The sequence below is a fragment of the Mustelus asterias genome, chromosome 7 (genome assembly GCF_964213995.1).
Source record: "Mustelus asterias chromosome 7, sMusAst1.hap1.1, whole genome shotgun sequence".
Taxonomy (NCBI): Eukaryota; Metazoa; Chordata; class Chondrichthyes; order Carcharhiniformes; family Triakidae; genus Mustelus; species Mustelus asterias.
The window spans coordinates 24,910,017-24,935,631 of NC_135807.1; the positions used below are offsets into that span (position 1 = coordinate 24,910,017).

Consider the following 25,615-nt stretch of genomic DNA (forward strand, 5'->3'; position numbering starts at 1 on the left):
AGTTATTTGTTAATTGTTTCTGTAAAGAAATCGTGTACACGCGATAAAAGTTAAGCTAGAAAACTCCTTTGCCATGGGTTGTTGCCAAATCTGTCACCCGCTCTTTGACTCATCACTTTAATGATGGCATACTTGCTTTTCTTCAGTGCATTTACTTTCCCCCCCCCCACCCCCCTCCTTTCATTGCTTCCTTTTTTTTCTAAGTAGCTCCCAAACCCTTGGAACACTGTTACAGTGTGCATTTCTGTTTTAAGTCTGTGCTATTGGGAATGAAGCTATAGTGCTCTTGATTTGGAAACAGGTTTGGTATGCACTTTTTTTTGTTGTTTTGTGTGTTTTATGTAGAATTGATGACTGTACAAATTATTTGGCATGTTTTCAGAAGAGCTCGTTTTTTCTTGGGGGGGGGGGGTGGAGAGGTGGGGAAGGAAAACAAGGTATGCTAGCGTTTGATTTCAATGGGGAAGAAAATGTTGTATAATCTTCAAAAGGAACAACTATCTGAATATTGCCTAGACAACCTGTGGGGGGGACAAAGTGAACTGAAAGCCGGCTCTCAGGTAGTCAGTGGCGGCTGCGTTGTATTAATTCTTCGGTATTCTCCATTCAAAGGGATGGAGCGTTCTACCTTTTTTGTTTTTGAGAATTATCCTGCTTGCTTTTCTTGTCGGTTTTTAATGTCACAACACCAACAGCAAAAGGAGGGAGCCGTCCTTCCGATATGACTGGGGATATTATAGACATTAATACATTGTTTGTTATCTGTGTGTGTAAACAGCGGAACCTGGTAAAGAGAAGACTTGCAGTAACGGGAGAGGGGGGGCTGTCTGGCAGTTTCAGTGTTACTTTCGTTGATTCCCTCTCATGAAGAATGTGAGGAATTTGGGGTTGACTTTAATGTTTTTGGTCTGGATAGGGGTTGCTGTTGGTTATGTTGGGAGGAATTGGGGAGGGGGGGTGCGTTTCATAGAAGCAAATTGCAATAATTCCACACGTCGCGGTTTTTCCTGGGGAAAACTTATTCATTGAAATGTTCCTGGTGCTGTGCCGAGCTTGATGCATCGTCTTGTTTTATTTATTAATTGTTGATACATTTTATTTTGTTTCTGCTGCATGCGTGAGAGTTGTTACATTATTAGCTCTTCATTGAGATATCTATCTATCTATATATATATATATATGTCTTTTTCTCTCTTTTTGGGGGAATTGCCAGCTTTGCTGTACAGGGGGTCTGGTCGAGCCGCGGTTGTAAGACGTTCCCAATTGACTCGTCACGTACAAAATGCCAGTGTGACCGTCTATCTAGCTTCGCCATTTTGGCTCAGCTCTCTTCAGATTCGGTAAGTCCTTTTATTTATTTTTATTATTTTTGTTTGTTTGTGGGGGAGGATGTTGCATTCAGTCAGTGGAAATAAACATACAGCATAAAGGCAGCAGATAATTTCATTGCAACTGAATGCAGCATCAGAAAGGACATGTCAGCTGTGATTAAAGGCTGATATTTCATTTCTGATTGTGTGTGTGTGTGGATGTGTGCTTGTGACTGCTGCATCTTGTCAATAAGCTGGTATTTATCCCTGGCACTGGACTAAATTGCAATCAGCCTTCATTAGAGATATGCTTTCACATGATGTTAGACTCTGCATGATTCATTTTCTGTGGTCACTTGCCTGCACTGTGTGGGAGTCAAAACGGTCCAGCACTCACAAAACGCTGCCCCAGTGCCAATTTGTTTCATATACATGGAGTGAATATATATGTCCCAGTGTTGCGCGGTAGCCCGGCACATCTTGCAGAATGTCAAATCCCTCATGTGGCTACGGATGATCACACATGACATCCAAAACATTCCCTGGAAACATAAACCATACAATTCTTATTTCGCCCACACAACCATCCTCATCAGATCCTCAATGTTGCGATGACTATTTACACTTGCTGTGATTTGTGCTGTTCCAATTATCAAACGCCAATTTGTAATCAATGCAGTTGGACTTCACCACGAATATTATTGATATAAGTCAACGGCGTCGTGCTGAATAAATAACGAGTCATTTTTTTTTACGGCAGGATGAGAAACTAAGTGGCGCAGTTATCAGATAAACATGCACTAAACCTTCTGCCTTGCATGTGTTTCCCCTCTCTCCCTCTCTCTTTCTGCCGAATTTAAATAAACAGTTTAGGAAACAATTGTGAGGCTGGCACCATGTGTCAACACAAGCTCATTCTTTTCACAACTACTATCCATTACCATAGCTGAGGGAAGTTGAAAGTTTGGTACTCAGCTGTACATGTTAAACACACAGAAACGATCCCCAATCCCACCCACTCTGTTGTCAATCTAGAAAATGTGAAATTATTTGAATTGTGCCTGTTTGGCGTTACACTGCTGATGGAATTGGCCATTTGTGTGAGTGGACTTGAGAGCAAAATGGACGCTGGTCAGGATGTCAGGTGTTGTGAACGGTCCAAAGTATAAGTTAAACATACTAGCATGTTTTAGAATGTCACCTTGATTTATAATCATTATGAGCTTATCAGTTTTATTTGTTGATGAGAGACTGTGAGATCTGCAGCAGATAATTTTCTTTTGGTTTATGTGATTGCCACACTTTAATAGCTGGCGTTAATTCTTATGCAATGCTTCATTTATATATGTTTTATTTCATGACTCCTGTATAATTAAATCTCCAGTTTTATCAATGTTTTTATATGGTATATCTGCAACTTAATGACAATAACAGTTATTCTCATGGTATTGATACAATGATTGATATATTGAAAAATGGCAATTTTAAGCATGTGATACCAATACTGAATGTATGTATAATATGTATTTTATAGGTTTTACCTACATAGACATACACTTTTAAAATGATTAGAAAAGAATAAATACTGGATCTGTACAAGGCATCTTTTATGTGAAATTAGCCAGTTTTGAGCTTATAGTTTATTGTGACTTTCCATCAAGCAATTGAATTTGTTTTTGCATTCGGAAGGTACATTTCTGTGCACGAGAAATGAGTAATAGTAAAAATAATAACAGGAAATGCAAAATATGTCAGGCAGCATCTGCAAGAGAAAGGTAAAATATTAGTAAAGGTATGACTTGTAGATCAACTGAAGGCCCAGACCCATGTTTCCGACCTCAGATGTTGATCGACCTGCTGTGTAGCTCCAATTTTGTCTGCTCTTACTTCTGACTTCCTCCTTTTGGAGCTTTCCCTTATTCTCTAACAGTTTAACGGTCAGTACATTTCTTTAGCAGGCATGTGTTTGACTCCATTAGTTATGGCTTGCCCAAGAGAGCCATCGCTGTGGAATAGATTAATCATTACCACCAACATGGCTTATTGCAAAGTTATTGATTGTGAGAGGAACATTATTCCATCAAGGGAACAATATTGTTTCGCAAGCATGGTTGGTACTCAAGAAACAAAGTTAATGTTTCGAGTCTGTATGAACTCCAAATGTTATCCCCGTTTCTCCCTCCACCGATGCTGCCAGACCTGCTGAGCTTTTCCAGCATTTTATATTTCAGTTTTGATTTCCAGCATCTGCAGTATTTTTCTCTTCTAATATATGGTTTGTACTAAGTAATTTGCAGCTAACAACCTTATGGTGCATTGAAAAGCTGTGGGCTTGGAGGGTCCCGGTTAAATATCTCAACCCAAGGAACAAAATTGCTCAATTCCTCGTAATGTCCATAATTGGCATTGAATTAACTAGCTGGATTTTATGACTCTCCACTGGGTGTGTTTTCAACGGTGGGGGAGGGGGAATGCATGTAAAATATGTCAGGTGGTCAGCCCACCGTTTTCTCACCCACCCCAGACCTCATTACCATATTCCAAGAGCTGCTGATCTGAGCGGGTGTGGGGGTTAAGGTGCCCATAAAACCACCCACCCTTCTGGCCTATTGAGGCCATTAAATGGCCAGCTGTTGCTCACTTAAGACCATTAAATTGCCCTTACTGATATCATACACTGGACACTGACAGGCAGGCAAGAGTGAGAAGGCTGGTTTTTTTTAACACAAATGGTTAAAAGGTGGGAGGGAAGGAAGAGGGGGCTGCATCCTTCAGGGAGGTGTTCTGTGCATTTGGGAAACCCCATCACAAATATGTTACCCCTCTTGTTGTCCACCCACCCCCAACCTGGACACCAAAACCCTCTCCCACCTCTACGCCCATTCCCCTTCCAAGGGTATCTGATCCCTTCCTGTCCTCACTCAGGTCACCATTGTCCTTCTTCATGGAAATGCCAGCAATGCCAACAGTACTCACTACTGAGTTCTGCCGCTGCTGGGACTGCTGGAGTTGCTGGCCAGTCAGATTGGGGGCAGGACTTCCTCCACTGAAGGGTGTAGGTCCACGGTTCATCTTGTTAAGGCTGCCCAGAGTGCGTTGCAACTGTTGGGGCAGCCTTGTTAGTAGTTGGTGGGTTTGAGACAGATCTTTCTAGTGGTGAGGTGCATAGGGAGCAGTTTGCACTATAGGGATGGGTTTCTGAAGTTATGGGGATAGGGGTGGGGAAGTGGAATTGATGTAAAAGTTCAACCAGTACCATATTGAATGATGGACCATGCTAGTGGGGCCAGATAACCATCTGCCCCTATTTTTTGTATTCTTCAAACTGATGCCCATTATTTGGTTAGAGCAGCGGATATTTTCATTCCCTGTGTTCACAGCCCTCAGTTCTGATCTCACAAAATCAACAAAATAAATTATTACGTATTGCCTCCTTCAACATTTCATAGGCTGCTCTGTGAGACAAACCTGATAAAAACATGACTGCACCATTTGTGTGGGTTATACAATAGGGAGTTAGGACAGTTATAAGAGTCAGAACGGTAAAGAAAAAGGCATTTGGCCCATCAAGCCCATGTCACCTCTCTGCAGAACCATCCAGTTAAGTCCCATTCCCCCAGTCTATCACCGTAGTCCTGCAAATATATTTCATTCAAATGTTCATTCACCTTCCTTTTGAAATGATTGATTGTCTCTGTTTCCACCACCCTTGTAGGCAGCAAGTACCAGATTAAAACCACTCGCTGTGGGGGAAAAAAAATGTTTTTTGACATTCCCCCTGCATCTGTTGGCCAAAACTGTAAATTTGTGGCCCGTGGTCCTTGTACCATAAGCAAACACACATAGTTTTTCCTTGTCTATCTAAATCTGTCATTATCTTGTCCATCTTTGTCAAATCTCCCCTCATCCTCCCAGAGATGAACTGAAGCAACCGTAGCAAAATGAGAATAGTGAAAACAAATCCAATGTTTGTCACTGTGTTTAAAAATTATATTCTTTCTAGGATTTGGCAACATAGATCGCTTGCAGCATATAGTCTGGTTGTCTTCACAGTAATCTGTTGCCATGGGGGATTTTCCATTTTGACTCTGACTTTGGGATCAAATGGGGGGTCCTAACTTTGGGCTGTATCAGGGCAGTAACACAAAATCAATTTTTGCTGCATTGGGAGACCCTCCTGGACTGAAGAAGCTGTAACTTGCTGATGCAGGGAAGAAAGAGAGGGTGCATCTTCGCACTTTTAACATATTAAAAATGGCCGTAGCTGCCGCCAACATTGTGACAGTATGGCATTCATGGGAGGAAGCCTGAAAGGCCCCTTCTGGACAATTCCAGTTTGCCTTAATTGGACTTCTAATTAATTGAAACCACCCCTTGCTTGCAGGAAGGTAGCTGTTCTACACTCAATGCAGCCTCTACAAAAATAGCAGTGAGTCGGGATGTGATGGGAAACCGGCACACTAGCCAGCATAGGGAAATTCTATGCCTGCCCATCTCTGTTTTCATCCTCCTATTAGGGCTAAATGCCTGCTCCTTGGCTCAGTTGGTAGTCCTCTCAGTTGTAGACCCAAGGATTGCTGGGTTGAGAACCATAGCAGGGCTTGAGCATACGAATGTTGGCGGAGCAATGCTGTGTGGAAGGAAGAATCTTTTGGCTGAGATGGTAAATGGAGGTTATGGCCTGTTCAAGGGCACATTTAGGATTCCCTTCTTTGGAAAAGAGCAGAAAACCCTTTTAGTGCACTGACCAACACTTCTCTGTACTTCAGTAAACAGGTTAACTGATGTTCCTGTCACTGCTGTTTTGGGAAAATTGTTACTGCAAAATAAATTCTGCCTTCACTGACATTAAAACAGTGTTCCCACTTTAAAAGTATTTCCTTAACTATCAGGTGCTTTGGGTGGTTCTGAGGTCATAAACGGCACTATATAAATGTGAGTTATTTATTTCTGTTGCAAAAGCAATTCCATTCCAAACAGCGTGAAATGGTTTCAGATACTTCAGTGCTATGGTAAGGATCTTGAAGAAAGCTACTTTTTATTTTGGATCTATTTAAGTTCAAGGTAGGTCATTAAGTTCTCATTTCAGGCCTATTCTCCTGCAATTAAGCAACCCTGTATTCTTTCTAACGGGATGACACAGTTTATCTAATGATAGTGAGTATAAAACTCCCATTTACATTGTACTGTTCATGCTCTCAGCATATCCAAGGGACTATGTTATATGTGTAAGCATGGCAGCCAAGTTGCTCACAAGACAGTCCCACAATCTCCCAATGAGATAAATGATCAATTACTCTTTTTTGATGTTTTTGATTGAAGGTTTGGTATTGGCCAGGAAACTGCTCTTCTTAAATGTTATTTTATTAATTGGATGTGGTCAGCATTTATTACCCCTCTTTAATTGCCCTTGATCTGAGTAGCCATTTAGGAGTCAACCATAGTATTGTGGATCTGGAGTGACAGTACCAGACTAGGTAAAGATGAAAGATTTCCTTCCCTAAAGGGGCATTCGTGAACCAGATGGGTTTTAACGACAATTGACAATGGTAGACATTTAATTACAGATTTTTTCATTGAGTTCAAATTTCACCATCTGCCTTAGTAGGATTCGAACTCGGTCGCCCCAGCACATTAAACTGGATCTTTTGATTACAAGTCGAGTGACATTGCTACTCTGCCGCTGCCTCCCCAGTTCCACAGGATCTCTTGCATCCACCTGAGCAGAAGGGACTCTGTCTTAAGTTTCATTCAGACAGCAGGACTTCGAATAGTGTAACACTTTCTTGGTCCTGCATTGATGTGAAATTCTAGATCAACATTCAAGTATGGTCTGACTCAGAATTGAGAGGTCACCAATGGGCAAAGTTAACCCTGCAGGTGCCAACTATATGCAAATGCATTGGGTTCCCTCTGGCGCTGCACAAAATCAGGAACTTGGTGAAACAATAGTGAAGAAAATGGAACAGTTCTTTATTTTCATTTGCACTATCCTGATATGGATGGACAGCACCTTGTAGGGCTGCTTGGTGAAATGTTTTTTTAATTCTTTCATGGTATGTGGGCATTGCTGGCAGGGCCCACATTTGTTCCCCATACCTAATTGAGCTGAGTGGCTTATAGAATCATAGCAACCCTACAGTGCAGGAGGAGGCCATTCAGCCCATCGAGTCTGCAACGACAACAATCCCACCTAGGCCTTAACCCTGTATCCCCACATATTTGCCCTGCTAATCGCTCTAACCTACACATCCCAGGACACTAAGGGGCAATTTAGCATGGCCAATGCACTTAACCCCCACATCTTTGGACTGTGAGAGGAAACCGGAGCACCCGGAGGAAACCCACGCAGATACGCGGAGAACGTGCAAGCTCTACACAGACAGTGACCCAAGCTGGGAATCGAACCCAGGTCCCTGGAGCTGTGAGGCAGAAGTGCCAACCACTGTGCCGCCATGCCGCCCCCTTGCTCTGTCATTTCACCAGGCAGTTTAGAGTCAGCTACATTGCTGTGAGTCTGGAGTCAGATGTAGGCCAGGCCAGGTAAGGACGGCAGACTTCCTTCCCTAAAGGGCATTAGTGAAACACAAGGGTTTTTACAGCAATCGATGATAGTTGCCATGATCACCATTACTAAGACGAGCATGATAGGCCAGATTTTATTAATTCAATTTAAATCCCATCAGCTGTTGTGATGGGATCTGTATGTAACATGTCCCCAGAGTATTAGCCTGGGCCTGTGGATTAAAAGTCCAGTGATATTAGCACTATGTCACAATCACCCCCAATTTGGGAGATTGGGAAAGAATGCTGGATCAATGTGGGAAGTGGGCTCCTTCCTGTCTCCACTCGGTTTTCTTTTTCCTTGAGGATTAATCTGGTAAGTGGACAAACTAGCCAACTTCTTTGCTTGAGAAACTCCAAATGGTGAATCCAATAATTTTTAGATTGAGGTTCCCAGTCTTTAGTGTTGAGGATCGCGGTTTTTAAGATATAAAATAATAAATAAATAATGAAAACACTATATTCATGTTTACTTCCCAGTAATTAAATACAACGATACACAGTCATGTGGAAATAGCTTGGTGCTAAGACTGGATATGTATGTCTTCTTACTTGTATTTAAAAAAAAAATTTTGATGCATATAAGAACAAAGAACAATACAGCACAGGAACAGGCCCTTCGGCCCTCCAAGCCCGCGCCGCTCCCTGGTCCAAACTAGACCATGTTACAGAGGAATATATTTCAGAACTGACCATCGGAATTGTATTGTAAGGAGTCCCAGATATTATTTGGAAATTACAGTAAACAGGGAGGAGGATAGTAGAATTGTTAATTAATGCATCTCGGTAGGAAGAATAAGGAAAGGCAATATAAACTAAATGATCCAATTTTAAAATGGCTACAGGACAGAGAGATCTGGGTGCACATATAGAAACCTTTGAAAGTAGCAAGACAAAATCAGCAGCCATGATAACACCGTACAAGATCTTGTAAATAGCAGAGCAATAAAGTTTTTGTCAAATGTTTATAAATTACTGATTGGACACTGCTTTAGGATAGATGCAAAGACCTTGGAGAGGATGCTGAGGACATTGCCAGGAGGAGTGGACCCAAGTTGTGGGGAGAGGTTGGCCAGATAGGATTATATTCCTTGGAACGAAGGAGAATGGGGGGTAACCTTATTGAGGTGTATAAAATCATCAGGGGCAGAGATAGGATGAGCACACATAGCCTTTTTCCCAGGGAAGGGGAATGGAAAACTAGCCGGCATAGGTTTAAGGTGAGAGGGGAAAGATTTAAAAGGGACCTGAGGGGCAGCGTCTTTATGCAGAGGGTGGTGCGTATGTGGAATGAGCTGCCAGAGAAAGTGGTTGAGGCAGGTTCAATAGCAACATTTAAAAAGCATTTGGATAAATACATGGATGGGAAAGGATTGGAGGAATAAGAGCCAAACATGGGCAATTGGGACTAGCTGGGAGGGATCCATGGTCAGCATGGACTGGTTGGACCGAAGGGCCTGTTGCGTGCTGTATTGCTCTATGAATATGACATTTACCTAGAATGGCACCAGGGATGCCATTTTGTGGAAAACCTAGGGAAATCATGTGTAATAAATTGAGGGCAACTTGATATGGCTGAAGTAACAAAAGGCTATATTGGCAATGAATAAGTATTTATACTAATACAGTCAGACAGAATAACTATGCGACTCTATGGCACTCCTCCCTGGTTCCAACTGAGGATCCTCTCCAACCTGGGAGGGGTGACCTTGTACCTGATTGGCTCAGCTTCCCGCCTCAATACCCCAAAACTGATCAGGGGGCCTTCAGGGAATGCGCTCTTAAAGGGACCACGCTACCACACTATAGTTATCTCCTCTGGAGCAGAGACAGCTAAAGGATGAATCAGTAAATAAGGGGAAATGATTAAATAAGGAGACACAGTTTTTAGTGGCAGCCGCGCCTGTTTCCAATGGACACAGATTCATATAATTGGGAAAAGAACTGGTCATAGAATCCTACAGTTCAGAAGGAGGCTATTTGGCCCATCGAGTCTGCACCGACCACAATCCCACCCAGGGCCTATCCCCATAATCCCACGCTTTTCACTCTGCTAACCTCCTTGAAACTAAGAGGCAATTTAGCAGGGGCAATTTAGCATGGCCAATCCACCTAACATGCACATCTTTGGACTGTGGGAGGAAACCGGAGTACCCGGAGGAAACCCACGCAGATACGGGGAGAATGTGCAAACTCCACACAGACAGTGTCCCAAGCCGGGGATCAAACCCAGGACGCTGTGCTCTGAGGCAGCAGTGCTAACCACTGTGCCACCGTGCCGCCCGGGGTAGTGGAAGCAGATTCAATATTAACTTCCAAAAGTGAATTAAAGAGGAAAGATGTGCGGGGCTCTGGGAAATGGGCAGGTGAATAGAATGAATTGGAGTAGGTATTTCAAAGAACCAGCACGGTCATAATGGACCAAATGACCTCTTTCTGTGCTGTATCAATCTATGATTCAATGAATTGTAGAATACTTCCTGGTGCTCCTAATCAAATCATTGTTGTAAAGTGGCTCTCCCTGGTTTCAAATCAAGTCCATGTCAATGCTGTGAAATCCTCTGCCCACTGACGTCAACAACTGATATGCTCCAGTTTTGCCGTTAGATTGACAGAATTACTCAGAGAGGCCACGGCAAGACATCATAGAATGGATTAGGTTCTCTAAGGTTGACCTCAACTTTGGACAATGCTGCAGTGGTTCATACTGCAGTAAATGTGGCATTTGTTGTGGCAAAAACATACCCACCAGCAAATATAAAACAGCATCACTGTGGCAGGTTTATCGACTGTTCTAGAAACTAAGCCTGTCTGAAAGCTCACATAAAAAATAAGACGTATTGCTTTGTAAGGTGACCAGCAAGACAACATTTTCAGATAAATCGGGATACTTTAACCTTGAAATATGTGCAATTTGGCTAAAAACGCTAACACACACAGCTGATATTTCCTTGTCAATTATTTGAAAATGGCATTAATTGATTTAAGTGGGTCGATGCCTGCTTCAGCAGGACAGACAAAGAATATCATGTGAAAACCGAGTGTGTTCATATACCAATATTGTATGCGGTAATTCTGAGGATCTTGCATCGTGATCATTTGTTTAATTACATTGAAACCTGTCTTGGAGGCCACTTGCTCAGGAATCAGTAATCTGATTAATCGGACGTGAACTTCTGTGTGCAATTTATTTTTGGAGACCCTATGAAGCTGCACTTGAAGATGATCATTGTTGACATTTTTTTCTTGCTATTCAGTAAGGACCAAGTACCGTGTAATTTTTAATACAACAATAATGTAATTAAAATTTAATAACAGATGTGTATCAATTATTGCAGGAGAAACATGTAATAAAATGTAGAGGAAGGTGAAGGGGGTAGGGTAATACGAGATAAATATCAACCTCATAGCTTATGAGGAAAATGGACAGTTTTTCTCTCACACACTGAAGTATTTGTATCTCCTGATGAACAGAAGTGGGAAGGGAAAGGGAGAGAAGAAGTGAGGAGACATTAAAATAAAATATTGCAGAACCCTCGAAGAGTGAGAGAAGTTTGATATTGACCTACTATTCTTCCCATTGAACATTTTTCAGGTTAGCTTTTCATTATATTGCAAGAAAGCTAATGCTGCACAAGAAGGGGAGAATAACAATATCGTAGGTTTAAGATAAGGTTTTCTGTTGAAAATGAGGAGTGCTATGATCAAAGTGGAAGTAAAGAAATGCGAAGGCAGAAGTTACATACAAGTGTGCTGTTTTTGCAATGTAGTGGGTCAAAATACTGATCCATAGCAGTCTTGGCACACAGAACTGAGCCCATTACGCTACCGAGATCCTGGCTTTGGTGGTGCCACTGTTTAACAGAATCCCTACGGTACAGAAGAAGGCCATTTGGCCCATCGAGTCTGTACCGACCACAATCCCACCCAGGCCCTATTTCCGTAACCCCACATATTTACCCTGCTAATCCCCCTGATACTAAGGGGCAATTTAGCATGGCCGATCAACCTAACCCACACATCTTTGGACTGTGGGAGGAACCTGGAGCACCCGGAGGAAACCCACACAAACACAGGGAGAAAGTGAAAACTCCACACAGACAGTGACCCGAGGCTGGAATTGAACCCAGGTGCCTTGCATTGTGAGGCAGCAGTGCTGCCACCGTGCTGCCAATGGAAGTGCTGCCAAATTGAGATGTTAAATAGATGCCAGACATTTTCCCACTCCTCTGCCCACTCCCTTTCCCCATCACTGACATGGAAAATGTGAACGACCCATGTTCTCACGCCTCTCTGAGCAATAGCTTTGTGGTGGCAGAAGCTTGGGAATAAACCCCTCAACTTTCTAATGATAGTCTTGACATGTCCCTGGGGAAGAAACAGCGAGGGTAAAAAAAGCGATTGGTCGGAATTGATTTGGAATTAGTTTAAGCTGTTCAACTCAGTATTTTTCTGTGTTGTTGACTATATTAAAAGTTGAAAACCATGACAGCATAATACAGAGTGTATCAAAACAGTTGCTTTTTGTTGCATTCGAATCCTTGAACTCACCGTGTTGTGTAACGGTACTTTAACTTTGGGGCAGCCACTCATTACTAGTGCCACCTAACTGTGTCTGTCAAGTGTAGACTTTAATGTCAATATGGTGTTCTTTCACTAACATAGTTCTATAGAAAACCAACAATTAAAATTCCGTCCAATTGCTAAAGGATATACAGGTATAGAGTGGCACGGTGACTGAGTGGTTATCACTGCTGCCTCACTGTGCCAGGAACCCAGGTTCAATTCCAGCTGTGGGTGACTGTGTGTGGAGTTTTGACATTTTCTCCCTGTGTTTTAAATTTTTTTTATTAGTGTCACAAGTAGGCTTACATCAACACTGTAATGCAGTTACTGTGAAAATCTCCTAGCCGCCACACTCCGGCAGCTGTTCGGGTACACTGAGGGAGAATTTAGCACGGCCAACGCACCTAACCAGCACGTCTTTCAGACTGTGGGAGGAAACCCAATGCAGACACAGGGAGAACGTGCAGACTCCGCACAGACAGTGACCCAAGCTAGGAATCGAACCCGGGTCCATGGCGCTGTGAGGCAGCAGTGCTAACCACTGTGCCACCATGCCACCCTGTATCTTGGTGGGTTTCCTCTGGGTGCTCTGGGTTCCTCCCACAGTGCAAAGATGTGCAGATTAGATGGATTGGCCATGCTATATTGCCCCTTAGTGTCCCAAGCTGTGCACTTTAAGGGATTAGCAGGGTACATATGTGGGGCTACAGGGATAGGGCCTGGGTGGGATGCTCTGTTGGCAAGTCGGTGCAGATTCGATAGGCTGAGCAGCCTCCTTCTGCAATGTAGGGATTCTATATTCATCCCAATCACTTCCTTAACTGTGATATTATCGTGAAAACAATACAGTTATTGAGAATTCTGAATGGGGACCGAATGCTTTTTTCAGCTGTAGGTCTTTTGTCCATCAGCCTCTTGTCATTCAAATAAAGTTTTGAGGTCCCAAAGTGCAGAGGAAGAAAAGGACACATCAACACCATGTAGTTCCTTGAACCTGTTCTGCTATTGTGTTAAGTTCTGGCTGATCGTCTCCATTTACCTGCCTTTATCCATATCCGTACATACCCTTATTTACTGTAAAGATGTCATTCCAAATCTTCAAAATTGCAAATAAATAAGCATCCATAGACTTTTGGGAAGAGAGTTCCAGATTTCCTCTATATGCTTTATGGTAAATTTGTTCTTCCCCAATTCACTCCTAAATTGTCTCGTTTTGATAAATAGCATTTACTAGCCAGGTGAAATAATTGCTCTTTATTTGCCTGGTCAAATTCCTTAATCATTTTAAAGATCTTGAATAGATAGAAACATAGAAACTAGAAGCAGGAGTAGGCCATTTGACCCTTCGAGCCTGCTCCGCCATTCATTATGATCATGGCTGATCATCAAATTCAGGATTCTGATCCTGCCTTCCTCCCATATCCCTTGATCCCTTTAGCCCCAAGAAAATCACCTCTCAACCTTTCAAACTAAAGGGAATGCTAACCTTGTTTATAAATTTGTGATTTAACCCTTTATGCACTAGTATTGTTCTGTTGATTCTGCACTGAAACCTCTTAAATGTTTTTCATAGAATCATAGAAAGCCTACAGTGCAGAAGGAGGCGTTTTGGCCCATCGAGTCTGCACCGACAACAATCCCATCCAGGCCCTAACCCCTTAACCCCATGTATTTACCCTGCTAATCCCCCTGACACTAAGGGGCAATTTGCCATGGCCAATCTGCGCATCTTTGGACTGTGGGAGGAAACCCATGCAGACACGGGGAGAACGTGCAACCTGCACACACTCACCCAAGGCTGGAATTAAACATGGGTCCCTGATGCAGTGAGGCAGCAGTGCTAACCACTGTGCCACCTGAGGCCTGGTTCCAAAAGCTGAATGCAGTACTCCAATTGGGGCCTGTTCAAGGTTATGTGCAACTGAAACCTTTTGTCAGTCTTGACTTAGAGCTAGCACTCACAAGTCTGAAGGTTGTGGATTAATACCCCACTCCAGAGATTTGAGCACATAATCCAGACTGATACTTCAATCCTGTGATATTGGAGGTGTTATCAGTTGGATAAGGCTCTGTCTGTCCTCTCAGATTTAGAAGCTCCCATAGCATTATTTGAAGTAGAGCAAGCTATACTCCCAATGTCCTGATCCATATTGCTCGCTCAACCACAGCATTCAAAAAACAATTATCTTAGTAAAGTCCCACAAACAGCAATGAGATTAATTGGCTCTGTATTTCTCTCTATTCCAACAATGACTACATTTCAGAAATGCAGTGGCACGGTGGCACAGTTGTTAGCACTGCTGTCTCACAGTGCCAGGGACCCGGCTTGGGTCACTGTGTGGAATTTGCACGTTGTCCCCGTGTTTGCGTGAGTTTCCTCCAGGTGCTCCGGTTTCCTCCCACAGTCCAAAAGATGTGCTGGTCAGGTGCATTGGCCATGCTAAATTCTCCCTTAGTTTACCCAAGCAGGTGCCGGAGACTGGCGACGCGGAGATTTTCACAGTAACTTCAATGAAATGTTAATGTACGCCTACTTGTGACGCAAATAAATAAAGTTTAAAACTTCATTGATTGCAAAGTGCTTTCGGGTATCCTGAGGTCATGAAACACGCTACATAAATGCAAGTATTCTTCTTCAAAGCAGTTGGAGATGCTGCCCGCATATTTGCTAATATGAAGTGTCCAGGGCCCCCTATATCTTACAGGCATCATAGATTGTGGGCTGCAGCTTTCCAACCCCTTCACTAAATCCAGTTGCTCAACTTTAAGCGTTCCAGAAAACGAACCCCTCAATCGCATTACTATTTGTTGGACCTTGCTGTGTGCATATTGAGTGACACATTCCTTATATTACAGCAGTGACTACATTTCGCAAGTACTTAATTTTGTATTTAAAGCTCTGGGGTGTCTGAGATTGTGAAAGACTCGAGACAAATGAAAGTCTTTCTTCTCCAGAGGTATCACTCTCTCACCTGCATATTCCAACTCCTTTTGAGATAAACTTGATCTGATTTGATTTTGATTTGATTTATTATTGTCACATATATTACTATACAGTGAAAAATATTGTTTCTTGGGCGCTATACAGACAAAGCATACCACTCATAGAGAAGGAAAGGAGAGTGTGCAGAATGTAGTGTTAGTCATAGCTAGGGTGTGGAGAAAGATTAACTTAATGCAAGGTAGGGCCATTCAAAAGTCTGATGGCCTCTTTTAAGGTCAAACCAAATAAACAAACTCAAATTAAATCAGGACAAAGTAAAACAAAAGTCTGATGGCAGCAGGAAAGAAACTGTTCTTGAGTCGGTTGGTACGTGACCTCAGACTTTTGTATCTTTTTCCTGACGGAAGAAGGCAGAAGAGAGAATGTCCGGGGTGCGTGGGGTCCTTAATTATGCTGGCTGCTTTGCCAAGGCAGCGGGAAGTGTAGGCAGAGTCAATGGATGGGAGGCTGGTTTGTGTGATGGATTGGGCTACATTCACGACCTTTTGTAGTTTCTTGCGGTGTTGGGCAGAGCAGGTGCAATACCAAGCTTTGATACAACCAGAAAGAATGCTTTCTATGGTGCATCTGTAAAGGTTGGTGAGAATCGTAGCTGACATGCCAAATTTCCTTAGTTTTCTGAGAAGGGCAACATGCCATCAGACCATTTGTTGAATTCTGCTCCTGTGCACTCATTTTTAGTGATCCTATACATTGATGCTTAAATCATTTTACTGTTCTCCAGCTGCCAGTCTTAACATTCTGACTGCCTTTTGTTGGGGACCTGATCAGAAACTCCAAAGTATATTATAAAGTTAACTTAGACCCCAACTTTTATTGATGTTGGTATTCGTGTGAACATAATGTGTTTCGCTCCAGGTATGATTCTATTATCCCACTGGGAAGCTTTTATTTAAAAAGCTATTTTTTAACAGTTAAAAGAAAACAAAAAGAATGAGCATATCTTTTATCGATTAAAATACTTAAACATGACAAGGTATAATGGGCGGCCCGGTGGCGCAGTGGCGAGCACTTCTGCCTCACAGCACCAGGGACCCGGGTTCAATTCCAGCCTTGGGTCCTTGTCTGTGTGGAATTTGCACGTTCTCCCCGTGTCTGCATGGGTTTCCTTTGGGTGTTCTGGTTTTCTCCCACAGTCCAAAGGTATGTAAGGAAGGTGGATCAGCCATGCTAAGTTGCCCCTTTGTGCCAGGGGGACAAGTGGGGTGAATAATGAAGTTACGGGAGTGGGACCTGGTGGGATTGTTGTTGGGTGCAGGCTCGATGGCCTGAATGGCTTTCTTCTGCTCTGTAGGGATTCTATGATAATTCTTAACAACTAACTATCTCTATAGTTCCAATGGGAGCAGTATTCCACAACATACATCCTTCTTCAGAATAAGCACAAAACAGATATGCTCATGTGGATGCTCGGTTTCCAGCCATTTAGCCCATCTGGACAGAGATCTAGCCAGACACCTATCCGCTGACTCCCATGCAGCGGCCTCCATTGAAAGATCTAACTTCAAACAGTAGATCCTCGGAGAAATAGACATTTTTTGCTGGTAGATCCCAGTCTTCAATCTTCAGAGAGATAAAGAGCTACTTCTCGCTACAGTTCCCAAGCAGCAACTGAGCTTGTTTTCTCTCTTTGAGCCTAGTCCCGCCCAGTCACACAATTTTTTCTTGTCAATCAATCTAATCAAGCCCTACCCTGAAAAATCCCATGGGAAGACACTTAAAATAATATATCAGTATTAGCCCAGATTAAAACAAACATTTTCGCAATTAAGATCAATTATGCTGCAGCAGTAACAACATATAGGCAACCAGTTACAGACAAAGTGGCACAGGTAAATTGAACTAATTCCTAAAGAAATCCTGCACAAGAAACATGATACTAATATATTTCTTAAAAGCACATTATTGTCACACTTTCTCTGGTCAGAAGTGGATGACGTATTTTCCTGCATTCACTTCCACGTGCCCAAGTGTTTCCCCACTATGTCTATATTTATTTGCTGTGGAGATGCTGGCTTTGGACTGGGGTGGGCACAGTAAGAAGTCTCACAACACCAGGTTAAAGTCCAACAGATTTATTTGGAATTACGAGCTTTTGGAGTGCTGCTCCTTCATCAGGTGTGTGGACGTCCACTCACCTGATGAAGGAGCAGCGCTCCGAAAGCTCGTGATTCCAAATAAGCCTGTTGGACTTTAATCTGGTGTTGTGAGACTTCTTACTCTATTTCTTTGTAATATGTTTGTAACATGTTTCTCACAGCTTACTGTGGCAATTTTGGATGTGCAATCTCTTGTAAATTTTAATGTGTCATGTGTTTGTCCATTTCTGTGTGAAAGAGAGCAGTGTTCCTCATAGCGATTTCCAGGGAACACCACCTTATGTTTCCCTCCAGACTGTAAGAAGAACCATTGACCGCTATTCTTTGCTTTCTGTCCCTGAGCCAGTTTCACATCCAAACTGACTCAGTCCATTTAATCCCATTGACTTCAATTTTACTTACAAGTCTATCAATGTGGTACTTTGTCAAGTGCCATTTGACGATCCAGATATGCGATGTCAGCTGCATCAACCTCGTCAGCCCTACTTCATTCATTCACCAAAGAACTTAATTAATTAGTCAAATGTGATTTAATAAATCTGACATAACTTCTGTTCATTCGCCAATTCATTTTGAGAGCCATTTAAGTTATTCTGCACTATTATCTTCAAAGGCTTTTCCATCATCAACTTTATGCTGACTAGGCGCTGGATGCCGGGCTTATCTCTCTCTTCTTTTGTACACAAGAATATAGCATCCAGTTCTCTGGCACGACTCATATATCTAGGGAGGATTGGAAGATTGTGGCATGAGCCTTCACAATTTCCACGCTTTCTTCCCTTAGTAACCTCAGATGTATCCCTTCCGGACTTTTTTTATTTTGCAGACTACCAACTTTTTAAGTACTCCCTCTTTATCTATTTTTATCATATCCCATATCCCTATTACTTCTTCCTCGACTGAACTATTGGCAATATATTTTTGGTGATAATAGATGCAAATGACACATTCAGTGGGGGGAGGCGATGGTCTAGTGATATTATCGATACACTATTAATCCAGAAACTCAGCTAATGTTTGGCGGACCAGGGTTTGAATCCTACCACGGCAGTTGGTGGAATTTGAATTCAATAAAAATATCTGGAATTAAGAATCTACTGATGCCCATGAAACCATTGTTGATTGTCGGGAAAACCCATCTGGTTCACGAATGTCCTTTAGGGAAGGAAATCTGCCGGTCCTTACCTGGTCTGGCCTACATGCGACTCCAGAGCCACAGCAATGTGGTTGACTCTCAACTGCCCTCTGAAGTGGTCGAGCAATCCACTCAGTCCAAGGGCAACCAGAGATGGACAGTAAATGCTGGCCAGCCAGTGACACCCATGTCCCACAAATGAATTAAAAAAGTAGTATTTATGCCCCCTGTCACTACCAGAAGATCTGATTTCTGGTCCCTAATTAGCCACACACTCTCTTTGACAACCATTGAATATATTTATATATTTCTTGTCTCCACTTTCAATGTGAGATGGCTGCTCACCCATTGCCTAATGGGTCTAGTTTAAGTTAAAAGCAGAAAATACTACAATTGCACTGGGGGCGCATCAACATTGAAAAGAGAGGAAAACAGTAGGTTTATGCATCTGATGAACAGCATGCTCCATTATCTATCTCTTATGGGATATATAATTCTCTGGGCTCTTAATTATTACATCACTATTTTCTTACTTTACCAAATTCATTGCTTTAGAAAGGTATCACAAGGTCAGTTTAGCTCAATTGGCTGGATGGCTGGTTTGTGATGCCATCCAGCCTATTGATGGCATCACAAACCATAAAAATGGGTTCAATTCCTGTACTGGCTGAGGTTATTCATGAAGATCCTGCCTTGTCAATGTTGCCTCTGGCCTGAGGTGTGGTGATTATCTGGTTAAATCACCACAGCCTACGGGTCATCTGGGACAATGGCAACTTTATCTATTGACTGTACAGTGAAGATAGAATCTTTTTGACAAACACTACCTCAGTAAGCGTAAAGGAGAACAGGCCCCTGTCTACATCAACGGGGATGAAGTAGAAAGGGTCGAGAGCTTCATGTTTTTAGGTGTCCAGATCACCAACAACCTGTCCCGGTCCCCCCATGCTGACACTATAGTGAAGAAAGCCTACTGACGCCTCTACTTTCTCAGAAGACTAAGGAAATTTGACATGTCAGCTACGACTCTTACCAACTTTTACAGATACACCATAGAAAGCATTCTTTCTGGTTGTATCACAGCTTGGTATGGCCCCTGCTTTGCCCAAGACCGCAAGAACTACAAAAGGTCGTGAATGTAGCCCAATCCATCATGCAAACCAGCCTCCCATCTATTGACTCAGTCTATACTTCCCGCTGCCTCAGCAAAGAAGCCAGTATAATTAAGGACCCCTCACACCCCTGACATTCTCTCTTCCACCTTCTTCCGTCGGGAAAAAGATACAAAAGTCTGAGGTCACGTATCAACCGACTCAAGAACAACTTCTTCCCTGCTGCTGTCAGACTTTTGAATGGACTTACCTTGCATCAAGTTGATCTTTCACTACACCCTATCTATGACTGTAACACCACATTATGCACTCTCTCATTTCCTTCTCTATGAACAGTATGCTTTGTCTGTATAGCACGCAAGAAACAATACATTTCACTGTATAATACATGTGACAATAATAAATCAATCAATCAATCAATCAACTTGTGATCGCCCATGTTATTTTCTGTAGGCACTTGAGAATCTGCTGCACGGCTGTGATATTTAGCTGCAAACATAGTCTTCCCCGTTATAGACTCTCAATCGGGAATTCCAACAAATGGCAGCTACTTGCAAACTGCCAACATCATTCAGAGGGCAGGCTTAGCAGATTTTGAATTCTTGGGCTGAATTTTTCGACTGTGCTCGCCACAAGATCGGAAAATCCTGCCGTAGGTCAATGGACCTTTGTATGGTACGTGTCCCGCCCCCTACAATTCCCTTGGTGGGTACGACAGGAAAATTCCACGCCGAGTGTCGAGGTTATGACTGAATCAAAAGTTTTTCTTTGAGATGTTTTCACTAGAACATAGAACAGTACAGCACAGAACAGGCCCTTCGGCCCACGATGTTGTGCCGAGCTTTATCTGAAACCAAGATCAAGCTATCCCACTCCCTATCATCCTGGTGTGCTCCATGTGCCTATCCAATAACCGCTTAAATGTTCCTAAAGTGTCTGACTCCACTATCACTGCAGGCAGTCCATTCCACACCCCAACCACTCTCTGCATAAAGAACCTACCCTCTGATATCCTTCCTATATCTCCCACCACGAACCCTATAGTTATGTCCCCTTGTAGTAGCTCCATCCACCCGAGGAAATAGTCTTTGAACGTTCACTCTATCTATCCCCTTCATCATTTTATAAACCTCTATTAAGTCTCCCCTCAGCCTCCTCCGCTCCAGAGAGAACAGCCCTAGCTCCCTCAACCTTTCCTCATAAGACCTACCCTCCAAACCAGGCAGCATCCTGGTAAATCTCCTTTGCACTCTTTCCAGCACTTCCACATCCTTCTTATAGTGAGGTGACCAGAACTGCACACAATATTCCAAACGTGGTCTCACCAAGGTCCTGTACAGTTGCAGCATAACCCCACGGCTCTTAAACTCCAACCCCCTGTTAATAAAAGCTAACACACTATAGGCCTTCTTCACAGCTCTATCCACTTGAGTGGCAACCTTTAGAGATCTGTGGCTATGGACCCCAAGATCTCTCTGTTCCTCCACAGTCTTCAGAACCCTACCTTTGACCCTGTAATCCACATTTAAATTAGTCCTACCAAAATGAATCACCTCACATTTATCAGGGTTAAACTCCATTTGCCATTTTTCAGCCCAGCTTTGCATCCTATCTATGTCTCTTTGCAGCCTACAACAGCCCTCCACCTCATCCACTACTCCACCAATCTTGGTGTCATCAGCAAATTTACTGATCCACCCTTCAGCCCCCTCCTCTAAGTCATTAATAAAAATCACAAAGAGCAGAGGACCAAGCACTGATCCCTGTGGCACTCCGCTAGCAACCTGCCTCCAATCCGAAAATTTTCCATCCACCACCACCCTCTGTCTTCGATCAGACAGCCAGTTACCTATCCAATCGGCCAACCTTCCCTCTATCCCACACCTCCTCACTTTCATCATAAGCCGACCATGGGGGACCTTATCAAACGCCTTACTAAAATCCATGTATATGACATGAACTGCCCTACCTTCATCAACACACTTAGTTACCTCCTCAAAAAATTCTATCAAATTTGTGAGGCACGACTTGCCCTTCACGAATCCGTGCTGACTATCCCGGATTAATCCGCATCTTTCTAAATGGTTGTAAATCCCATCCCTAAGGACCTTTTCCATCAATTTACCAACCACCGAAGTAAGACTAACCGGTCTATAATTACCAGGGTCATTTCTATTCTCTTTCTTAAACAGAGGAACAACATTCGCCATTCTCCAGTCCTCTGGCACCATCCCCAAAGATCAAAGCCAAAGGCTCTGCAATCTCATCCCTTGCCTCCCGAAGAATCCTAGGATATATTTCATCAGGCCCAGGGGACTTATCGACCTTCAGTCTGTTCAAAACTGCCAGGACATCCTCCCTCCGAACATCTATTTCCTCCAGCCTATTAGCCTGTAACACCTTCTCTTCCTCAAAAACATGGCCCCTCTCCTCGGTGAACACTGAAGAAAAGTATTCATTCATCACCTCGCCTATCTCTACTGACTCCATACACACGTTCCCACTACTGTCCTTGACCGGCCCTAACCTCACCCTGGTCATTCTTTTATTCCTCACATAAGAGTAAAAAGCCTTGGGGTTTTCCTTGATCCGACCCGCCAAGGACTTCTCATGTCCCCTCCTAGCTCTCCTAAGCCCCTTTTTCAGCTCATTCCTTGCTAACTTGTAACCCTCAATCGAGCCATCTGAACCTTGTTTCCTCATCCCTACATAAGCTTCCCTCTTCCTTTTCACAAGACATTCCACCTCTTTCTTGAACCATGGTTCCCTCACTCGGCCATTTCCTCCCTGCCTGACAGGGACATACCTATCAAGGACACCCAGTATTTGTTCCTTGAAAAAGTTCCACTTTTCATTAGTTCCTTTCCCTGACAGTTTCTGTTCCCAACTTATGCCCCCTAATTCTTGCCTAATCGCATCATAATTACCTCATTGTAACACACTGTGCGATATCTGGAATATGATTGATGTAAGTTTTTACTTTTGCACTCGTCAATGTACTGTGACCTTACAGGAGGGAGCATTAGACCAAATGTTGTCTTCAGATGAAGCAGTGTTCGAGAGCAGGGAAAAGTCGGAGCAGGCACACAGATGTACTCAGTATCCAGCTGAAAGTCGGACATACTGCCCTTATTTTTGTCATCCAGTATAGATTCCCATATCCCACATTTATTATGTAAACTTGCACACTGTAATTACTGTGACAACTGGCATTGCAGCACCTCCACTGAAGGGGCGGGGGCGGGTGGGGGAGCGTGCAGTTACAGCCTAACAGGTTTTACATAATCACTTTCCATCATAGATGTGAACATAGGAATTATAGTAGAAAATAAAATGACAGGAAATGTACATTGATATTAAATTCTCACTATATTAGGACTAGATATGGTTCTCCAGTACATTGATCGGACAATTATGCAGTCAACCCTCCTCTTACTTGATTGTCACTTTTATTTTTATTTAAGTATCATTTAGTAATGGCAGGATAGGCAGATATCCAACTCTGAGCCTGTTCAGTGCTACTCTGCCCACAGGAAGACAGAGCTTTCTGCCTGACTTTCCCTCCCTGCTCATCATGAAACAATTTCTCTCACTGATGGCTTCCTAATGTTTGCACGGATGTGATTAGGATTTCAGCGAGTTAGAGGGGTAGCAAAGTGTGGACATCTCTACAGGGTGGTGTCGTTACCTTTGTTTTAATTTAAAAATGCTTCCTTGTAATGCGGATAAATGTAATGAATGGTTTGACATTAATCTGTAGAAACCAAAAGGTCACAGCTTTGGTTCCTATTTGGTGCTCAATGCATCGATCTTTGCTGGAAGAGCAGTTGTGGTGTTCTGGCTGACCACGCCACCCGAGAAAAGGAGAGGAAAGTATCAGCTTGGGCTCCACAGTGGTTAGCACTGCTGTCTCACAGCACCAGGGACCCAGGTTCGATTCCCGGCATGGGTCACTGTCTGTGCCAAGTCTGCATCTTCTCCTTGTGTCTGCGTGGGTTTCTCCGGGTGCACCAGTTTCCTCACACAGTCCGAAAGACGTGCTGATTAGGTGCATTGGTCATGCTAAATTCTCCCTCAGTGTGCCCATACAGGTGCTGGAGTGTGGCGATGGGGGGATTTTCACAGTAACTTCATTGCAGTGTTAATGTAATCCCACTTGTGACACTTAATAAATAAACTTAAACTCTGTTTGATTCAATCCTTGCTGGAAAATCTGTGCTTGCAGATACTGGAAGCCAACACATCAAGCCAACACATTTCACAGTTTAATATTTTCTCACATCAACTAGACATATTCGTGAATAAACATCATGTTGAACAAAGAAGTACAAGGCTGCTGCCATGATTCAACACTTGGAAGAGAAGGGATAACACTGAAAAAAATGGAACATAATTAGTTTGGTAGCTTTGGAAACAAAAGTGTCAGTGAACACATTTCAAGGAACATCAATCTACTCTCGCTCATCAATAAACTGATGGACTAGGCCATCGACTGTGCTATCAAGTGACATTTGCTCAGCAATAACCTACTCATGCATGCTCAGTTTTGGTTACATCAGGGCGCCTTAGTTCCTGACCTCATTTTCGTCTTGGTTTAAACATATATAAGCGAGTTGAATTCCAGATATGAGTTAAGGGTGACTGTATTTGGCATCAAGGCAGCAATTGACTAAGTGTGCAACCAAGGAGTGCTAGTAAGATTGAAGTCAATGGGAATTGATGGGATTGGAGTCATACCAAGCACAAAGGAAAATGGTTGTGATGGTTGGAGGGCAATCATCTCAGCTACAGGACATTGATTGGAGAGGATGAGGATTGGAGAGGATTCTTCGAGACAGGATTTATTCCCACTTGGAAATAAGTGGATGTATTAGTGAGAGGCAACAGGGCTTTGTGAAGGGGAGGTCGTGTCTCACGAACTTGATCGAGTTTTTTGAGGAAGTGACAAAGATGATTGATGAGGGTAGGGCAGTGGATGTTGGCTGCATGGACTTGAGTAAGGCCTTTGACAAGCTCCTTCATGGCAGACTGGTGCAGAAGGTGAAGTCGCATGGGATCAGAGGTGAGCTGGCAAGGTGGATACAAAACTGGCTCGGTCAAAGAACACAGAGGGTAGCAGTGGAAGGGTGCATTTCTGAATGGAAGGCTGTGACAAGTGGTGTTCCTCAGGGATCAGTGCTGGGACCTTTGCTGTTTGTAATATATATAAATTAGTAAGTTTGCGGACGACACAAAGGTTGGTGGATTTGCGGATGGCGATGAGGACCATCAGAGGATACAGCAGGATATAGATCAGCCGGAGACTTGGGCGGAGAGATGGCAGGTGGAGTTTAATCCAGACAAATGTGAGGTAATGCATTTTGGAAGGTCTAATACAGATAGGAAATATACAGTAAATGGCAGAACCCTTAGGAGTATTGATAGGCAAAGGGATCTGGGTGTACAAGTACACAGGTCACTGAAAGTGGCAATGCAGGTGGAGAAGGTAGTCAAGAAGGCATACGACATGCTTGCCTTCATCAGCCGGGGTATTGAGTTTAAAAATTGGCAAGTCATGTTGACGCTTTATAGAACCTTAGTGAGGCTGCACTTGGAATATAGTGTTCAATTCTGGTCGCCACACTACCAGAAGGATGTGGAGGCTTTGGAGAGGGTACAGAAAAGATTTACCAGGATGTTGCCTGGTATGGAGGGCATTAGCTATGAGGAGAGGTTGGAGAAACTTGGTTTGTTCTCACTGGAGCGACGGAGGTTGAGGGGAGACCTGATAGAAGTCTACAAGATTATGAGAGGCATGGACAGAGTGGATAGTCAGAAGCTTTTTC

At 43.1% G+C, this 25,615-nt stretch overlaps 1 protein-coding gene across 1 annotated transcript in view; it reads left to right on the forward strand.

Moving 5' to 3' along the window:
* The window catches only part of adgrb1a (adhesion G protein-coupled receptor B1a), a 650,625-nt gene that overhangs the window by 456,702 nt on the left and 168,308 nt on the right, over positions 1-25,615 (forward strand). Inside the window, exon 22 of the mRNA XM_078216994.1 lies at positions 1,214-1,340. Coding sequence (XP_078073120.1) covers positions 1,214-1,340 — 127 coding nt within the window. The remainder of the gene's footprint in view (positions 1-1,213; positions 1,341-25,615) is intronic.